Below are 20,000 nucleotides of genomic sequence, written 5' to 3' on the forward strand. Positions count from 1 at the left end.
ACCCAGCACATGTGAAACGGGAAGTTACGAGGGTAGCTGACGTTCCCGGGTACCGGTTGTGCCAAAGGGACACACGCACCGCCAGCACCATGCAATGCAAATTTAAAATCAGGTTTATTGGCAAAGTTTAATGAGCAGAGAAATAGGACACACAACCCCTCCATTGCTGCACAGCTTAGCCCGGGTGTAAGCTGCTTCAACTGTGGCCATGCTCCCTTCGTGTTCTATACTTTGGAAAGAACCAGGGAGTAGAAACCATCCACACAATTATGTAACAATGACGACATCCAGATCGGAAGCAGTTTTATTAGAAGAGGGGTCTTCAGAGCTCACCGGCTGGCGTCGGCCTGTCCTCTTGTTGAATCAGACCTGTGGACCTAGCCATTTAGCTAGCTCGTTCCAGGGGAGGAGAGGAGCTGTGGGGGCCCTGGTCCCAAGAGCTCTTCCTACACTGTTATCATCCTGTTTTGTCTTACAACTGTCCTATACTATGTAAGTGTTGCTACTGTCTCCATTCTATGGATGAGGCTAAAGAAATGCATCTAAGATGGTTCATGACCTTCCAGTGCTTATAATCTAGCTCAGGAATCAAAGTGAGGACAGCTATCTCAAAATTATAAGACCAGGTTCGGGCAAGGTGGTGATGAGGCAGGACTGATCTGCTACATGGCAGACAGGAAGTGACTTGACAGGACGTGTCTTCCCCACCACCACCTGGGCTTTGCCCTGGATCCAAAGGGACCCAGGTGAAGCGTCAGTGACACACAGAGGCAGAGGTCATGGACTTGTCTGTGGGAGGAAGTGGAGAATAAGGCCTTTAACACGTAGCTGTGGGAACTCACCTCAATAATACCGTGAAGGAGAGGAAGGTGCCCACGCTGGCTCCTGCTGCCCTCACGGCCGCTCCTTGGCGCAGGAGGAAAAGTCTGACCGGGAGCGCTGGCAGCACCTGGCTGACCTGGCTGACTTCGCTCTGGCCATGAAGGACACACTCACCAACATCAACAACCAGTCCTTCAACAACTTCATGCTGCGCATAGGTAAGGGCTTCAGGCTTGTCTGCTCCTCGATGTATTCCTCTGACACAAGGGACTCAGCACATCAGGAGGGAAGAGGACTTAGCCCTGAGGCATTTAGGTCGAGGAAGGCCACATGGTCACAGCTTTGGGACCTCAGGGATCTCTTCCAGATGTTCAGACCACACATCTGACAAAATGATGGTTAGCTGTCTGTCCTGTACTGTTGACCGTGAAAAGCATGCCTTAGGAGTCCGGCTGGGAAGTCAGGATATTTCCCCAAGCAGTCCTGTGTGCCTGCCCAGGCCTTTGCTGCCTCTGTCCAGCCTGTTAGGAGTTAATGTCACCTGCTGCCCTTATTGGGGGTAGGGGTGGGGTCCTCACTCCTGGGTGAGGTCACAAGACACTTGGAAGTACCAGATATGTGTTGCAACTGTCAACTTCCACACTGCATACATTAGTTAGCATATTGGGGACAGCTGACATTTGCCAAGGACAGGATAAACAGGAGACATGCCTGCCCTCTGGTGGCTTAGAGACAAGCTTCAGGAGTAATGTTACAGATTTAGGAGCTCTGTGGTTGGGGTCGGGTGGCAACTTCTCTGGGGGAGGAGTTGATGGCTTCTGAGATGGGATGATGACAAAATGTGACATGTGGCTGTGCTTAATTTTATGCTTCTACACCAGGCATGAACAAAGGAGGGGTACTGGCTGGGGTCATTGGAGCCCGGAAACCACATTATGACATCTGGGGCAATACGGTCAACGTAGCCAGCAGGATGGAGTCCACAGGGGTCATGGGTAACATTCAGGTATGTCCAGCGAGAGCCGAGCATGTGCTCAGACCCAGGGACCGGGCACAAAGTCAGAATAGGGGGTGCTTTGCCACATGCTACTGCCTCCTTTCTGTTGGCCCAGGTTATCAAGTTGGTGTTTTTGGAAGATTAAAGGCAAGGGTGGAAAGGGATGCCTCAGGAGAAGGGAGGAAATACTTCGACCCCATTTCCAAAATTTAGATTTAAGTTTCTGGTAAGGCTGTCCTGCCTCTTGGAATGAACTACATCTTGTGCCAACAGCCAATACCCGGAAGCCACCCCCATGGCAAGAAAGCACCAGAGTGGGGAGAAGAGACAAAACAGAGTGATTCTGGGGACAGGGAGCACGGTCACTGGGAGAGGGAAAGGCCCTAGGCAACCCCGCATCCTGCCACTGTCCACTCTGTGCCTGTTGGCATGCAGATAAGGGGCTTAGCCCAACAGTTCTGGAGAGCAACACTCCAGGCAGGCTGATTGGGGCCTGTGGGCCACATGTGGACACCCTCTGGGCAGCTGAGCTCACGCTATGTTCTCCCTCCACAGGTGGTGGAAGAAACACAAGCCATCCTTCGGGAGTACGGCTTCCGCTTTGTGAGGCGAGGGCCCATCTTTGTGAAAGGGAAGGGGGAGCTGCTAACCTTTTTCTTGAAGGGGCGGGAGAAGCCAGCTGTCTTCCCTAACGGCTCCTCGGTCACCCTGCCCCACCAGGTGGTGGACAACTCCTGAATGGCCGCGAGCCCCACAACAGTCCAAATGGGAGGGGAGAGTCTGTTTTTTGGAATCAAAGAAAGGCCTTGGGAAAGGACAAATGACCAAGCCCCAACCTGCCCAAACTGTTGGAAGTGCACACTCACATAGACTTTAGGTTTAAAAATCTCAAGCCTTCATTTGTTCATGGATACGTGAGCTCTGAGGGTGGCCATACTATTCCTCAGCGTGCCTGTAGCTTCCTCAGAGAGTAGGGGTCTTAGGCATAGTACTGGAACAATCCTTCCAGAGCCCGGGTCTGACCAGCCCTCCTTCCCCCAGAGAGGCCACAGCCACTGTGAGCGGGAACGTATCCGAGGTGGGACAGAGCTGCCTTTGCTGCGGGGCTGGGAGCACAGGTGGGAGAGCTGTGCTTCAGACGAGGACCTGGCAGGACTCGACAACCGAGCGGCCAGCTGCTCTCCCTGGCGCACACGTGGAAGGCCTCTTTCAGGCTGGAGAGCTGCTGGTCTCCATATGGTCCGGGCTAGGTGAACCGGCCCTCATGCTGATGTTCCTGATAATCTTGAAAGGTTCTTCTGGAACCCCTGCCACCTTAGTCATGACAGCAGAAAGTGCAATATTTCCTTTTACCTGGTGGGAGGGAGGGAAAGGGAATTTATTTCTGAGAGAAAAATATATAAACAGATCTTCTACATTTATATTTTTAACTTTCTGTTAAACACTTTCCAATATTGCCTTGCCTCTTGAGCTCTTGCTACAGTCGCCTTTGCTACTGCTTTAAAAGAGAATTTACAGGTATTGATAAAGAAGACTGTTTTATTAAAAGCTTTATTCAACTTGGATGTGATCACTGTGAAAATCCTGTTAATACCAATCATCTGAAAAGCGCTAAGTGCTTTGCTAACTCACACCACTCATCCTTACCACATGCCTAGAAGGCAAGAGCCTGAACTAAGACATCTCTCTTACTCTCAAGCTGCTTCCTTCTAATGGTGGGCCAAGCTGGCTCTACGAGTCCCCTGTGCTCCCACACACATAGGTTACTTCCTGGTCATCGGGTCCAAAGAGTGACCACGGTAGAGACCTGGCTGCAGCTCTGGGGCAGGAAGGGGGGTCAGGACTCCTATCAGGCCTGTGCAGCATGGGAGAGCTTGCAGAAGACAGATGAGGGAGGTCTGCTTCCCTTTGTAACCGCTGAGTTTGAGCAGACTTCTGATCGTGCTTTTTTATAGCTGACCTAACACATTCAACTGACGTGTTTTAGAAAACAAAGCATTTGCCACATAGAGCCCTGATTATCCACAGTATGTTCTCACACCATATTCTTTATGAAATGGGCCTAGAATACACTGCTTCAATCTAAGGATCAAACACGTTTTCCTTAACTGTCATTCAGGAACCCAGAATGTTGTAAAAACTTTATTTTCAAAAGACTCAGGAAAACGAGGCAGAATTAAAGCTTTCATAAAAGCTACTCTTCAGTTGAATGGTACATACTCCCTCTTTCACAAAATGCCTTCTGCCCCACACACATTCTGATTTTCAGCTAAAATATATGATTAAATCAATACCTCAATCGTCCAAACTTGCCCCTTACCATCATGATGAGATGAATGTTCTCATTACAAGGATGGTCCCTAGGCAAGGGCTCTGAGTCTTTCAATAGTTTTCAGTTCCCAGGACCACACCTGGGACTGTGCACAGTATTACTTTACTCACTTTTGACATGTTCCCAGTGAAAATAATATTCTAGGAGACCAGGCTCATATCCAACCTTTCTCCGTTTCTTGCAAACGAAGTAAACACTTGATGCAGGGGCTTCGTAAAAAACAGATTTTCATGGGATGCTCGCTGTTCTTCCCATGAAGTGGATGAGGCGTCTGTCCCTAAAATAGATTAAATCAATCTCATTTAGTGCAACTGGGGGAACCTGAACCTGGATCACTGGTGTTCTGGACCCACGTAACTTTTTTTTTTTTTTTGGTCTGGAGGAAAGAGGCTGCCTTTTATTGGACCAATGAAGTTTTGAGACCCGAACAGACCCTGCCCAGAAGGAAGCCTAAAATCTATGGTGTGAAATCTGCGGCAGCTTCAAATTTTCCACCTCCTAAAAATATTTCATCCTATTTTTCATTATTGCCCATGTCACATTATGATGGTATATTTAACTATAAAACTGTATCATAAAGCTCTCTCAGCCAGCCCTAAAAAATTCCCATCCAGAGAAGGGTCTCTAGAGAGCGACATATATATACACTTGTCTACTTGGCTTCTTAGTGAAATGAGTCTTTTGGCTCTCTTCATCACAAGTGACCCTCTGACAGCCTCATGAGCTGTCTCTCTTCAGGAGGGGTCTCCAAAGAAAACAAATCTTAAACTGGAGGAGCATTAGCAGACTTGGATGGAACAAAGGAGAGGGAACAAGGGTAAATTATGTCTACTACCCACAAAAAGGAGAGAAAAACTGGTAGAAAGAAGGAAAACATTTGGGACACCTGGGTGGCTCGGTCAGTTAAGCGTCTGACTTCCACTCAGGTCATGATCTTCCAGTTCCTGAGTTCAATCCCCCCATCAGGCTCTCTGCTGTCAGCACAGAGCCTGCTTCAGATCACTCACTCTCAATATCTCTCTCTCTCAAAAATACACATTAAAAAATATATTTAAAAAAAAGAAAAATATTCTTTGTATTTTACTGAGTAAATTTCTGGTAGATTAACAGAAGAACGGGTCTCCAAAGGTCCAACTGATGTAATCTACCCATTTTACCGTCTCATTCAACCTGAGTAACGTTGAGCACATTGTAATCTCTTCACTGAGGCATCCTTCCTCTCACCTTGGTACGTAACGGTGACGTCAGTTGGAAGGGTTGTCGTGAGGTCCTTATACAGCAGTCTAGCACAAAATGGGAACGACCGACCCTGTGGCTCCACTTTGTAAGTAAACGACAGCAAGTTGCACAGCGAGTTTCTCTGCAAGGGCCCAGCCAGAAAGGCTGCAAAGTCTCTCTAAGGGGTGTGGGGGTCAGAAGAGAGACACAATGTATGATGACTACAGTTCCAAAGGCAGTGAGTGGTTGTGACACTTCAAACAAACATGTCTACAAATATAGGGCCCATTAATCAAATTTCAGAGAACTAAACAAAAGAGAAAAGCCTGTAAAAAGGACTAATGATAAAGATGTGAAGAGTTAGTGGCATCCTAGAAAGACCTGCAGAAAACACTAAATAAACGGCTGGGGGTTGGGGGCGTAAGGGAGATACAATTTCTGCCAAGAATTTCATTGTCTTCATACAGTTGGCTAAGATGCTTTGTGTCTGTGTCCACGTTATCAGTGTAAGTTTGACAACTAAGAGCTTCAGAGTCATTCTAAATGCATGGGTGGAACACAGCTTCTAAAAGTCATATATTCCTTATCTGTATTCATTTCCTGTCTACTTAAAAGCACTTTTTTTCTCACCCAACCCTAGCTCCAATGCAACCCCAAGAAGGTAGGCCAGAGTTCAGGCAAAGATGTATAGTATTCCTCTATGTATTACTCTGCTTTGCAACTATACCTAAGATTCAGCAAGACACTTGGTACAGAGTAAGTACTCTATAAATCCCTGCTGAATTAACAGTACAGAAACTGTATAGGCATTCCTCAGAGATACTGTGGGTTCAGTTCCAGACTGCTGCAATGAAGCAAGTCAAATGAATTGTTTGGTTTCCCAGGACAGTTATGTTTATACCATACTGTAGCCTATTAAGTACACAATAGCATCATGTCTAAAAAACCAATGTACATATCTTTTTAAATTTATCTATTTTGAGAGAAAAATTGAGAGAGAGGGAGGGGCAGAGAGAATCCTAAGCAAGCTCCACACTATCAGTACAGAGCCCAACATGGGCCTTGATCTCACAAACTGTGAGATCATGACCTGAGCTGAGATCAAGAGTCGGTCGCTTAACCAGCTGAGCCACCCAGGCACCCCCCTGCCAATATGCAGATCTTAATTAAAAAACACTTTATTACTAAAAAAATGTTGGGGCGCCTGGGTGGCGCAGTCGGTTAAGCATCCAACTTCAGCCAGGTCACGATCTCGCAGTCTGGGAGTTCGAGCCCCGCATCAGGCTCTGGGCTGATGGCTCAGAGCCTGGAGCCTGTTTCCGATTCTGTGTCTCCCTCTCTGTCTGCCCCTCCCCCGTTCATGCTCTGTCTCTCTCTGTCCCAAAAATAAATAAACGTTGAAAAATAAATAAATAAATAAAAATAAAAAAATAAATAAAAAATGCTAACCATCATCTGAACATTTAGTGAATCGTAATCACTGATCAGATCACCATAACAAATAATGAAGAAGTTTGAAGTATTGAGAGAATTAACAAAATGTGACACAGAGACACAAAATGAGCAAATGCTGTTGGAGAAATGGCACAAATAGGCTTGCTTAACACAAGGTTGCCACAAACCTTCAATCTGTAGAAAAACACAATATCTGCACAGTGCAATAAAGAGAGGTACAATAAAATGAGGTATGACTGTACTTTGTGAAGGGAAGAAAGGGTCAAGTATAAAAGCTTGACGACTACCATTCGGGAGGGAAAAATCCCTTAACCAGCCTCCATGCTTCAACAGCATCCAGAATTTCAAAAGGGGAAGAAGGTGGAAAATAACTTGTATATAAATAAGAAACACGCATCAGAAGGACAATGGTCAAACTTCTGGCTCAGAATTATAAAGCATTTTAAATACAAAAGAGGAGTGCCTGGGTGGCTCAGTAGGTCATGATCCCAGGGTCATGGGATAGAGACCCACATGGGCTCTGTGCTGAGTGTGGAGCTTGCTTAAGATATTCTTTCTCTCTCTCCCTCTGCCCAATCCTCTACTTGAGCATTCTCTCTAAAATAAAAAAAATAAAAATAAGGTAAAGTATAAAAAATAACTTGCCCCGCACCTTTTTTCACCTTTTGAGCCTATTCTGGGCTAATAAAATCCTATATAAGATCCCAGACAGATACCTGAAGTTGATCTGCCTGGTACTTCCTCCCAGCGTAAGCATTTAGGTATTCGCAGAGACAGAACAGGAAGTGCTGAATATTAGTCTGTAAGTATTTTGCAGATATCTCCTCTAGGGGAATGAAGACTGGAACTGAATGGTGATGTATCCGAAGTGGCTTCTGTATGACAAGGTCGACAAAATAGGAATCCAGCAAATTTCCCTCAAAAGCAGTGCTGATGCAGACACAGACCCCTCGGCTGGTCCGTTTCCCACTGAGCCCTGAAGCAAACAAGTTGATACCTGTCAACACATGTCAGCAAAGGTAGTTTCTTTCTCGGCTGTGCAATCACTTCAGCACTGCCTCATACACACAATATGTTTGTTGAATGAACAATCAAATGTTTGTTGAATGAACATAATAGACTCTTTATTCTGACGCTGCCTCACTTCAGATTTGAGTTGTTAAAACCATGGAAGATGGTGGAAAAGATAAAACATCCTTATATCAAATTATGGAAGAAGAGATTTGGAAATTTTCATGTTACTCCTTTTTCTGAGTGTCAAATAATGTATGATAGTGCAGTTCCTTCCACAATCCTCTTATGCCATAGACAATGTGCAGGATAAATCCCCATTATAGTAGGAAAACAGAGACTTACTAGGTTGAAACAACTTGACCAGTGATATCAAGCCAGTCAGCAGCAAAGGCAGTTCTACCACAGGATCCAACACACACTAGAGCTAAAATAAATAATCTAAGCTGGCCACCAACCAATCTTCTGCAAAAAGTGGCCGATTTTGTAGGTGAAGATGCCCACAAACAGTATGCCAACTTTGTGTGTATAGGTTGAAGAAGGCAAAATCCATGCTCATGAAATAAGTCCAGGACTAATAATATATCTAGCAAACCAATGCACTAGAGACAAGAGACTCAGACTGAAGCAGGTCAGAAAATAAATTATACCTGTAAAACGATATGCCTGCAAAATGGCTTTCATATTTTCCTCTTTTCCTCCCACAGCTTCTTGCTCGCTGATCTCCAATGTTTGGTCGGGTTCTGCATTGGCAGTAGATGCTTTAATCTGCAAAATATGCAGCAAATCAAACTGGGTGCAAAGGGGCATAGCACAGGGTCCTTGCCCTCACATAAATGCAGAGTATTTTTTATTATGTAATAAGTGTATTATGCTACAGTGACCCATTAGTGCTATGAATTCACAAGAAAGGAAAAATTTTGTGGGTCACTGTGCTAGAAATCAGAGTAGCAACTGTGCCGGCCCAAAGAAGAATCAGGACTTTGATAGGAATGGAGAATATTGTGAGAAGAAAAAGAAAAGGGTGTAAAGCAAGTCTAGGGTAAGCACAGGGTAGCAAAGCAATGAAAACATGACATACCACAGCTTGCGGGATATAGTTAAAGCCACGTGACAGGCACTGAATGTTTGTATCCCTCAAAATTCATATGCTGAAACCTAATGCCCAATGTGATGGTATTTGGAGGCAGGGCCTCTGGCTGGTGATTAGGTCACAATATTGGAGCCTTCATGAATGAGATTAGTGCCCTTGTAAGAGACCCCAGAGAGCTAGCTCACCCCTTCCAGCATGTAAACTACACTTCTAGCACTTCAACTACAGTGAGAAGACTACCATCAATGAGGAAGTAGGTCCTCATCAGACATTGAATCTGCCGGGTCCATAATCTTGGACTTCCCAGGCTCTAGAACTGTGAGAAACGTGTGTTGTTGATAGGTCACCCAGTTTATGGTATTTTTGTTCCAACAGCCCATATGTGACCAAGACACTGTGCTTAGTGAAAAATTTATAACCTCACAAACAAAAAGGGGAAAAGAAAGACTAAAAAAAAAAAAAAACATCAGTAAGTATTCATCTCAGGAAACTAAAAAGCAACTTAAATCTAAAGAATAGAAGGAAGGGTATAGTGAATTATGAGAAAATATCAATGAAAATGCAACACAAATGTGTAAAAGAGAAAAATCAATAATGCCAAAAGTTGGTTCTTTAATAAAACTGATACAAAACTGATAACAAGACTGATCAAGGAGAGAAAAAGAGAAGAGTGATCACAAATTACCAATCAGATTAAAAACTGAGACAATGCTACTGATCAATCCTATTCACAAGATAGTTGTTTAAGAAGCTTCAAACAACTTTATGGCACAAAAACAGACACTCAGATCAATGGAACAGAATAGAGAACCCAGAAATGGACCCACAGACGTATGGCTAACTAATCTTTGACAAAGCAAGAAAGAAGATTCAATGGAATAAAGGCAGTCTCTTCAGCAAATGGTGCTGGGAAAACTGGACAGCGACATGCAGAAGAATGAACCTGGACCACTTTCTTATACCAGACACAAAAATAAACTCAAAATGGATGAAAGACCTCAATGTAAGACAGGAAGCCATCAAAATCCTCGAGGAGAAAGCAGGCAAAAACCTCTTTCATCTTGGCTGCAGCAACTTCTTCCTCAACATTATCTCCAAAGGCAAGGGAAACAAAAGCAAAACTGATCAGGACCTCATCAAAATAAAAAGCTTCTGCACAGCAAAGGAAATAATCAGCAAAACTAAGAGGTAACTGATGGAATGGGAGAAGATATTTGCAAATGACATATCAGATAAGAGTATCCAAAATCTATAAAGAACTTACCAAACTCAACACCCAAAAAATAATCCAGTGAAGACGGGCAAACATGAATAGACACTTCTCCAAAGAAGACATCCAGATGGCCAACCCACACAGGAAAAAACGCTCAACATCACTCATCATCAGGGAAATACAAATCAAAACCACAATGAGATACCACCTGTCAGAATGGCTAACATTAACAACAAAGGCAACAACAGATGTTGGTGTGGATGTGAAGAAAGAGGATCTCTTTTGCACTGCTGGTGAGAATGCAAACTGGTGCAGTCACTCTGGAAAACAGTATGTAGGTTCCTCAAAAAAACTAAAAATAGAACTACCCTACGACCCAGCAATTGCACTACTAGGTATTTACCCAAGGGATACAGGTGTGCTGTTTCGAAGGGGCGCATGCACCCCAATGTTTATAGCAGCACTATCGACGATAGCCAAAGTATGGAAAGAGCCAAATGTCCAAGGACGGATGAATGGATAAAGAAAATGTGGTATATATATACAATGGAGTATTACCTGGCAATCAAAAAAAATGAAATCTTGCCATTTGCAACTACATGGATAGAACTAGAGGGTGTTATGCTAAGTGAAATCAGTCAGTCGGAGAAAGACAAATATCACATGACTTCACTCATATGAGGACTTTAAGATACAAAACAGATGCACATAAGAGAAGGGAAGCAAAAATAATATAAAAACAGGGGAGGGGAGGGTGCCGGGATGGCTCAGTCAGTTAAGTGTCCAACTTCGGCTCAGGTCATGATCTCACAGTTCGTGAGTTCAAGCCCCACATCAGGCTCTGTGCTGACAGCCCAGAGCCCGCTTCGGATTCTGTGTCTCCCTCTCTCTGCCCCTCCCCCACTCACATTCTGCCTCTCTCTCTCTCTCTCTCAAATAAACATTAAAAATTAAAAAAAACAAACAAACAGGGAGGGGGACAAAACATAAGAGACTCTTAAATATAGAGAACAAACAGAGGGTTGCTGGAGGGGTTGTGGGAGGGTGGGATGGGCTAAATGGGTAAGGGGCACTGAGGAATCTACTCCTGAAATCATTGTTGCACCATATGCTAACTTGGATGTAAATTAAAAAATAAATTATTAATAAAAATTAAAAAATTAAAAAAACAAAAATAAAACAAAACAGAAACAAAAATAAAAACAAAAACAAGAAGGTTCAAACAACTTTAAATGAAATGCAATTTACCAAAGATGACCCAAAGGGAAACAGGAAATACAAAAGCTTTATATTAATCAAAGAAATTGAATCAGAAACTTAAAACCTTCCCACAGAGGAGGCCCAAAGTTTTACCAGGTAGTTCTTTACAAATATTTAAGGAAAAACCACACCAATTTTATATAAACTTTTCCAATGAACAGAAAAAGAGGAAAATATATCAACTCTCTTTATAAGACCCAGTTAAATTTGATGCCAAAACCCGAAAAGGACATTAAAAAAAAAAAAAAAAAGCACAAGACAATCTCAAGAATTTAGATGTAAAAGTCCTATTAGCAAATATTAGCAAATAGAATTCAACATTATATAGAAAGGTAATACATCAAACCAACTTAGGTTTATTCTAAAAATGTAAGCCATTATCATTCAAATACCAATCAATAGGTATCACCACATTAATAAAAGAAAAGCCATACAACCACCTTAATGTATGCAGTAAAAACATTTGATAAAATTCAATACTTGATCACAATTAAATGAGCAAGCTAGACATAGAAGACCATTTCCTTAATCTGATAAGAGTATGTATACAAAATTTAGAGCAAACAGGTTGACCCTAAGATTATTTCCACTCAACAATATAGGAAACAACTTAGCTAGTAGAATAAGGCAAGGAAAACAAATTACAAGGATTGGAAAGAAGTAAAACTGTTAGTGTTTGCATATGATATGATTCCAGATGTAGAAATCCCAAAAGAATAGAGAGATAAATAGAATTAATGCAGATTTAGCAAAGTTGTCATAAAGTCAATATATAAAAATCAAATATATTTCTACATAATATGAAAATAAAATTTCTAAAAGATAATACATCAGGGGCTATTAAAATAGGACTTGTGGGTCAAACCTATCTTGACACTTATTTTTGTAAATAAGGTTTGACTGGAACACACCCACGCACGTACTTATTGTCTATGGCTACTTCACAGTACAACAGCAGAGCTGAATAGCTGGCATAGAGACCAGGTGGCTCACAAAGCCTAAAATAATGACTATCTGGCCTTATACAGAAAGTCTGTGGACCCCTGCCATATACGTTAACATCAGGAAAAATCAAATACATAAAGATAAATATACTGAACGATGTTTAAGACCTCTACACATGGGTGGCTCAGTCGGTTAAGCGTCCGACTTTGGCTCAGGTCATGCATGATCTCACAGTTGGTGAGTCTGAGCCCCACATCAGGCTCTGTGCCGACAGCTCAGGGCCTGGAGCCTGCTTCAGATTCTGTGTCTCCTTCTCTCTCTACCCCTCCCCTGCTTGCACTCTGTCTCTCTCAAAAATAAATAAACATTAAAAAAATAATAAAAAAAATAAAGATCTCTACACATAAAACTGCACACATTACTAAGAGAAATTAAAGAACTAAATTAATGGAAAGATACATCATGTACACTGACTGGAAAATGCAATATTGAAAATATTTCAATTCTCTCCAAATTGGTGTATAGATTCAATGCAATCCCAATCAAAACTATAGGTTTTTTGGAAATTGACAGCTGATTCCCAAATTTATGTAAAATTCAAGGGGCCAAGAATAGCCGAGATTATTCTGAAGATGACGACATATATGACAGGTATCCAAACTTACAGTAAATAAATCTCTTGTACCCACATGGAACAGAACAGGCCCACAGTGGACCCAAAGATCCATTACAACACAACGGGAAAAGAATGGACATCAAAAAGTGGTAGCAAATGCACTGGATATTCACATGGAAAAACAAAAGTAGTGGTATGACCTCTACTTCATCCCATACACAAAAATCAATTCCAGACAGACTGTAGTTCTGAAAGTAAAAAGTACAATAGAGTTTTTAGAAAATACCACAGAACATCTTCACCATCTCAAGTTAGGCAAAGATTTATTAAAAGGAAACAAGAGCAGTAAGTATAAAATTAGACTCCTAAATCAACCTTCATTAAAATGAAGACTTTGTTTTCATCACAAGACACCATTAGAGTGAAAAGGCAAGCCACAGTCTAAGAGAAGATTCGTAATACATATACTAAAGAATTCATATCCAAAATATGTAAACAATTCTACAATTCAGTAAGAGATACACAACGCAATAAAATTTTTGCAGAAGCCTCAAAAAGCCTATTTCACAACAGAAGACTTTCAAGTATCCAATACAGGTACTTAACAGCATTAGTTATCAGGCAATTGCAAATTACTCTGCCATGAGATACTGTGACACTCAGCAGAGTGACAAATTTTTTAAACTGACAATATCAACTACTGGTAAATATGCAAAATGATGGAAATCTTTTACACAGGTGCTGGGAATGTAAAATTGGTGGAATCACTTCCAAAAACTGTTTGGCAGTATTTACTAAGGACAAATATGACCTAGCAATTCTACAAAGTATACACGCCTGATAGAAAAGTACGTATTTTTACATCAAAAGACAGGAACAAGAATGTTTCACAGCCCTGAAGTGAAATAAAATAACCCAAATGTCGCCAATACAATTAAGTAAATAAATTGTGGAATATTCATAAAATGAAATTACTACACAGCAATAAAAAAGAATGACCACTATGTGCACCAGTATGGATAAATCTCACAGACAACATTCAAAAAAAACAAGTCAGACATAAGTTTAGACTTTTTACATTTATATAAAATTCAATGTAGGGTCTTATGAAGCATTTTCCTGGCTGTGTAAGAGTTATTGGAGAAGTAGATATACACGAAGAGAAAACACCAAGCAGACTACTCCAATAATCCCGGCATCCCAATCCCCTGGTAAATATTTACAACATATGTGGATAATACTTTGGAAGCACAAAGACAACCTAAAGGAAAATTTGGCAGGTCTTGCTGACCTATCCTGGCCAAGAGAGAAAACTGAAGAGAAGGAAGCGTCAAAGTTCACTGTGAGGTTTCAAGTCTGTAAGGGAAAGATGGAGGTAATGACAAAAATACCAATGACCCATCAGGCTGAGACTGAAGTAACAAGCTCCTGTCTACAAGTGCAGGTTAAGAGGCTATTATGAAGAACTTGCCTGGCCTATCAGTAACGCCTAACAATTATTGGTTGACATTGATATTAGCTGACTCTACAGAACTGATCATTTGAGAGGTCAAGGACTGAAATCAATCCAGTAAGATCACAGGTAAAACCCATTATACAAATTTGTTAATTCCCAGATCATGCTTATTCTTTATGCTCCAGCAAAGCTTGCTAACATGGCCCCTGTACTCACTCTGGCTTGACGCTGTTTCACTTCAGCCCTGAGCTTATCACGCAGACACCTCAGTTTATGAATCTTGGTCCCAAGATCGCTCTCTGCTGTCTCTCTCGGCGGATCTTCTAAGTTTTTACAGGATCTGCTCATTTGAGTCTCTAGTCTTTCCAAGTGAGCTAAAACACCTGAGGAAAGTAAAAAGGCAATTTCACAAGCATCCAGGGATTTCTGACTCTGGCCACAGGAAGAAGTTCAGGGATGAACAGAGGGTTAACTCCCTTCTTAGAACTTTGACCAGCTAAAATGTTAGACATTGGCCACGATTTATAAAACCAGAGGACCTGACAACAAGAATCAAGAATGAGCAGCCTTATAGGTTGAGCACTAATGTACAAGCAGTTCCTGACCCGGACAGTCCAACGTGAGCATAATCTGAATATAACTCATGTCAGTTATCTCTGATAAGGACTGGGGAAAACAGGGTCACCAAATTCACTGACCCTCTCAGACACTGTTATTAAAAATGTAGATTTTTACATTGGCTTTTATGCATGTTTCCCCAAAGTGCTAATGCATAACTCTTTGGATTCAGACATCCAGAGAGTCTTAAGTGTTCTGAAGCTCTGAGAAGTATTATTCACACAGGACTAAAAGGACACTAAAGGGAACTGTCTACCAATATTACTGGGATTTAGACAGGAAAACAAGTTCACAGTTGGACAGAAATTCAAAGGCAAATATCAGTTCCCAAGAGATTAAGGACCATCACAGTTTCATAATGCCAATCAAGTCTAACAATAAAGCATCTGCTGCACATTTCCTACACATTAAGACCCTGTGCTAGATGTTTTACTTGCACATTATGTAAAGAATTAAAGCATGAAGGGGCCCCTGGGTAGCTGAGTCGGTTACGTGTCCGACTCTTGATATCAGTTCAGGTCATGATCTAAAGGGTGGGATCAAGCCTTGGGTCAGGCTCTGTGCTGACCATGTGAAATCTGCTTGGAACTCTCTCTCTCTCTCTCTCCCCTCTTCGTTTGTCTCCTCCTCATGCTCGTGCGCGCGCGTGCTCTCTCTCTCAAAATAAATAAGCTTAAAAAAAAATAAAGCATGAAGATAATTCAGTTCTTATTTTCTTTCCACAACCATCACCATAAGGCTACTACTTGCCTCCATTTTCCAGATGAAATGAGAGCAGAGGATGGCAAAATAACTTGCCCAAGGCCACATTATTTCTAATGGCAGGGCCAGGACACACCCAAGTCTAACCAACACCAAAGTCACTGCTTGGCTCCGATCCCTCCACAGGTGTAATGCATAAATGACCCCACCCAAAAAAATCCTGGAAAGGAATGAGACCTCAGTGACTAGAACTGTAGCTCCGAATATATAAACACTAAGCATTATTATGAGTGCAACCTATCCGTTTAAAAAGGGGCAGGAGCCTAGAAATGTCTGAAATAATTTCCCATCTGCAATGAATAATCTTAGCTGGCCTGTGCCTTTTCAGTCTTCAGTGTTTGGATCTTTCACCATAATGCTCCCAGCAGGCCGGGTCACACATCCGTTAGAGGAGGAAAGGGTTGTTTTGATCTAGGCGTCCTCTTTGGCAGCAGTACCAAGGGGGAAAAGGCGACCCTTTGAATACCTCCTTTGGACTTGTCATTCGCCCACTCCATCTCCTCGGTTTCCCACCGGCCTTCCTACGAAGTTGTGCACGCAAGCCTTAATAGGGACCCAGATGTCCTTGCTGGTAAAAGAAAAAAGGCAAGAAAGTCACATCTATTCACACTTGGGGTATCGCGAGACACCCCAAGTGACACCGCTAGGACTCCCCTTCCCTGACCCGTCCTACCCTGCCCGTTCCCCGGTCCTAGCCGGCAGTCTACTTGCCCCCGCGCGTGCCCCACAACACGGCTTTAAGAGGCTGTTCAGCCTTCCACCCCGACCACGGTCTCGTCCGTCACCGGGTCTTCTTTTCCCCTTACCTCTTCTCTCGCTCACCCAGGCCAAGGTTGAGTTCCCGCCGTCCACGCCTTCAAAACCAAACCAATCGGACCCAGAGTGCTTTGCGCCGCCACCGTACAAAAACATGGCTGCGCTCAGGGCCCCTCCCTCATCCCGGCATGCACCGGGGAGTAGGACCGGTCTTTCTGTGGGCCCGGAAGATGGCGGCCTCTGGCGCAGAGCCGCAGATCCTAGTCCAGTACTTGGTGTTACGAAAGGATCTGTCGCAGGCTCCATTCTCCTGGCCGGCAGGCGCAATGGTAGCGCAGGCTTGTCACGCAGCCACAGCGGCCTTGCACATTCACCGCGACCACCCCTACACGGCCGCTTACCTTCGGGACCTGGGGCGCATGCGCAAGGTGGTCCTCGAGGTGAGGCACCCGGCGGAGGGGGAGGGGTGCCGAAGTCGTCGGGGCCGGAAGTGGGTGTGGTCTTGGTGCAGAGGCCTTACTTGGTCGAGTAGGTGTGGCGTGAGTGGGGAGGAGTCTTCTAAGTAAGGTTTGGGAAGGTTGCCGAGACTTGAGCGATGGCCCCGGGAGCTTTACTTCGGCCGGACGGGGGCCTGTGTGAAGAGTGAATGGACATTGGGTTATTAAGACTTCCCGCCCCCTTCCGCTCTTATCGGCGTCCCTCTTAATAGAGGGGTATGACACCTAATTATTTGAAAAATAAATGTGTACATATATTGAACCTAGCTTCATAAATAACCAGATACCGCTGGTGTAAAATAGAGGTAAGGTTCGTTTTGCAGGTGGCCAAACAGATCTTACCCTTACCTTTTCCCTTTGTCAATTCTACTTCTGGAAGCGTAACCTAGGAAGATACCAGATACCAGACGCATCGAAGAGCATTGTATAGATCAAGAATATTCATAGGAGCACTTTATAATAGTAAAGAATGTGGAAATCACCAAATTTCCAGCACTAGTGATTGGTTAATTTTATGCTTAAAATGTGCTATTATAAAGCTAGTATAAATCACGGGTTTTGAAGCATATTTAGTTGGCATGGAAGAGTGCTCATTATGTTATGCTAACCGAACTATATTCTAACTACAAAATGATCCAGATTTTGAAAGGGAAAACTAAGGAAATACATCCACATATTGAGCAGGTGGTGAGATTTGGGTTATTTTCTAATGCTTCTCTATTCTTTTTAGTTTTCTACATTAAACACATTTTTTACTTTACATTATAAAATGTACTATAAACAAACTAGAATCCTAGGGCGGAGATGGGGTAATCCCTTAATGGCCAGCTGACAAAGCAGATTGTCCTTCAAGAGAAAGATTTCTGTTGGGTAGTAAAACATCAGTCAGTAACCTAGGGGAAAGTGTCTTGAGAATCTATGAGTAGACAGAAAAGAAACAGATAGCTTTTCATTTAGACTTTTTATAGGAAGAGGACCTCAAGAAATCATCTGGTTCAGACATCTCCCTCTCCCTCACGTTCAGGCAGATAAGGTATTTATTTACCCCTTTTCTCAGATGAGAGATCTGAAGCCCACAGAGATTAGACGACTTCCCTTAAGTATAGAAGATACCTGATGAGAGGTGCTCGGGTGGCTCCGTCAGTTGAGCATCCAATTCTTGATTTCGGCTCAGGTCATGATCTCACATTGGAGAGAGATGGAGCCCGAGCTATTAGCACAGAGCCTGCCGTGCTTAAGATTCTCTCTCTCCCTATCTACCCCTCCCCCACTCATGCTTTCTTTCTCCCTCAAAATAAATAAACTCAAAGGTCGCACCATCACTAAGTAGCAGAGCAACGGACTCCCTCTAACTCACTGTCCTATGCTGCTATGTGGTGCTGAAGAAGGAGTGGGGGGGGGGGGTGGAGTCCATGAGTTCTCCTCCAGCATGGCTGTGCCCAGAGGACTCTAGCTAAAGAGTGGCAATCCCTGCATCCTCCTAGTTGATAAGACAAACCTCTAGTTATCTTAATGGCTTCCGCCCTCACAGGCAAAAAATATACATTATGCCAAATAACACACTATCTTTTTTTTTTTTTTGAGAGAGAGAGAGAGAAAAAAAAACCATGAGCGGGGGAGGGGCAGAGAGAGAGGGAGACACAGAATCTAAAGCAGGCTCCAGGCTCTGAGCTGTCAGCACAGAGCCCTATGCAGGGCTCGAACTCACAAACCACAAGATCGTGATCTGAGCTGAAGTTGGATGCTCAACTGACTGAGCCACCCAGGCGCCCCTAACACACTATCTTCCTTTTGAGTGCTAGCTTTAATACCTCCTATTAATGGGAGTCAGTGTGGTGACGGAGAAACAATCTGAGAAGGATGTTAGAGAATGGTTTGCCCTCCGAGCTAACAAGTGGGAACTGTCCCAGCGAAAGGAAAACCTTTCCAGGTTTAGGAGGGGTCCGATGGGAGGGGAGGATGGAGCTCGAGGTGATGTGTTGTTAGAAATCTTTTCATAGTCCACTCTTAACATCACAGCTGGCTGAAGCATTAGGGATAGCTGTGTGGACACCAGCCAGAAGAGAAGTAGAAAATCTAGAGAGCATAATTACTGACAACGCATACAGCATCTCAAGAGGGAAGAGAAAAATCTCCATTTTAGAAACAAGCATATTAAGCCTGTCCCTCTCCTACTCCCAGGCAGCTTATCTAAGGTCCTACAGAGAGTGAATGGCAAGTGGGGCAGTAAAGCTGTTGCTTCTGGAGACACGCTCTACAGCTCCTTCGTTGAGAGAGCTGCTCTCCACTTTTCAGTCCGGAGGAAACCCCCCTACCCACCCACCCCCCCACACACTTCTTTTTCATTGCCTTCTGACACTTCCTAAAGGGGCCATTCAATCTGTGTTCTGTGCTCTGCTCCTGGTAGGCTGCAGATGAAAGCACCCTGAAGGAGCTGGCTGAGACCCTGCAACAGAGCAACATTGACCACATGCTGTGGCTAGAGCAGCCAGAGAATATCGCCACTTGCATTGCGCTCCGTCCCTACCCCAAAGAAGAAGTGAACCAGTATTTGAAGAAGTATCGATTGTTCAAGTGACTCATGCTATCAGTTGCCTTGATATCTTTATCAGCTGGATCCAGAAACTGCATGCCATCTATCCCTGAGCATCATGTACTCCTTTCAATGGCAACTCGTTCTTCTCTTTAGGCTGTGAGTGTTTCTGGAGGGTCAAACACATGTTCGTATTAAAGTTGTCATTAATAAGTACTTCCTCTACTTATTTTTGATTTGTTCAGATGGGGAAAGTAGGTAAGCAGCAATATTGTCCGTGGGTCATGGCTCAAATAGAAGATTTGGTTAGACTCCTATCCAGGGATCAAGGGAACGCCCTTCCTTCTTTATTAGGAATAATAGAGTTCTTCCAGTCACCCAGGTTTTCAATTTTGCCTTTCTTTATTTCTTATTCA

At 43.3% G+C, this 20,000-nt stretch overlaps 3 protein-coding genes across 4 annotated transcripts in view; 2 read left to right on the top strand and 1 right to left on the bottom strand.

Moving 5' to 3' along the window:
- The window catches only part of ADCY3 (adenylate cyclase 3), an 88,848-nt gene extending 86,272 nt beyond the window's left edge, over nucleotides 1-2,576 (top strand). The window contains exons 20-22 of one of the 2 annotated variants that reach the window (XM_047068792.1): nucleotides 917-1,040; nucleotides 1,704-1,828; nucleotides 2,375-2,576. In XM_047068792.1, coding sequence (XP_046924748.1) covers nucleotides 917-1,040; nucleotides 1,704-1,828; nucleotides 2,375-2,557 — 432 coding nt within the window. In that variant the 3' untranslated portion in view covers nucleotides 2,558-2,576. Of the gene's footprint in view, nucleotides 1-916; nucleotides 1,041-1,703; nucleotides 2,033-2,374 lie in introns of those variants that run through there. The other variant, XM_047068791.1, reaches the window with a different exon arrangement.
- CENPO (centromere protein O) lies at nucleotides 98-16,818 on the bottom strand. The gene is made up of 8 exons (XM_047068793.1): nucleotides 16,605-16,818; nucleotides 16,265-16,366; nucleotides 14,635-14,801; nucleotides 8,486-8,603; nucleotides 7,541-7,800; nucleotides 5,376-5,547; nucleotides 4,262-4,428; nucleotides 98-3,172 (listed from the first exon to the last, which is right to left on the bottom strand). The coding sequence occupies exons 2-7, from the start codon at nucleotides 16,293-16,295 to the stop codon at nucleotides 4,292-4,294; spliced, it is 885 nt and encodes a 294-aa protein (XP_046924749.1). The 5' UTR covers nucleotides 16,296-16,366; nucleotides 16,605-16,818; the 3' UTR covers nucleotides 98-3,172; nucleotides 4,262-4,291.
- Nucleotides 16,743-19,800, top strand: PTRHD1 (peptidyl-tRNA hydrolase domain containing 1). The gene is made up of 2 exons (XM_047068794.1): nucleotides 16,743-16,994; nucleotides 19,459-19,800. The coding sequence occupies exons 1-2, from the start codon at nucleotides 16,743-16,745 to the stop codon at nucleotides 19,627-19,629; spliced, it is 423 nt and encodes a 140-aa protein (XP_046924750.1). The 3' UTR covers nucleotides 19,630-19,800.
- The last annotated feature ends 200 nt before the right edge of the window (nucleotides 19,801-20,000 follow it).

This window comes from Lynx rufus, unplaced genomic scaffold, assembly GCF_022079265.1.
Source record: "Lynx rufus isolate CCGP_SWC_20201006 ecotype Redwood Valley unplaced genomic scaffold, mLynRuf1.p SCAF_8, whole genome shotgun sequence".
NCBI lineage: Eukaryota > Metazoa > Chordata > Mammalia > Carnivora > Felidae > Lynx > Lynx rufus.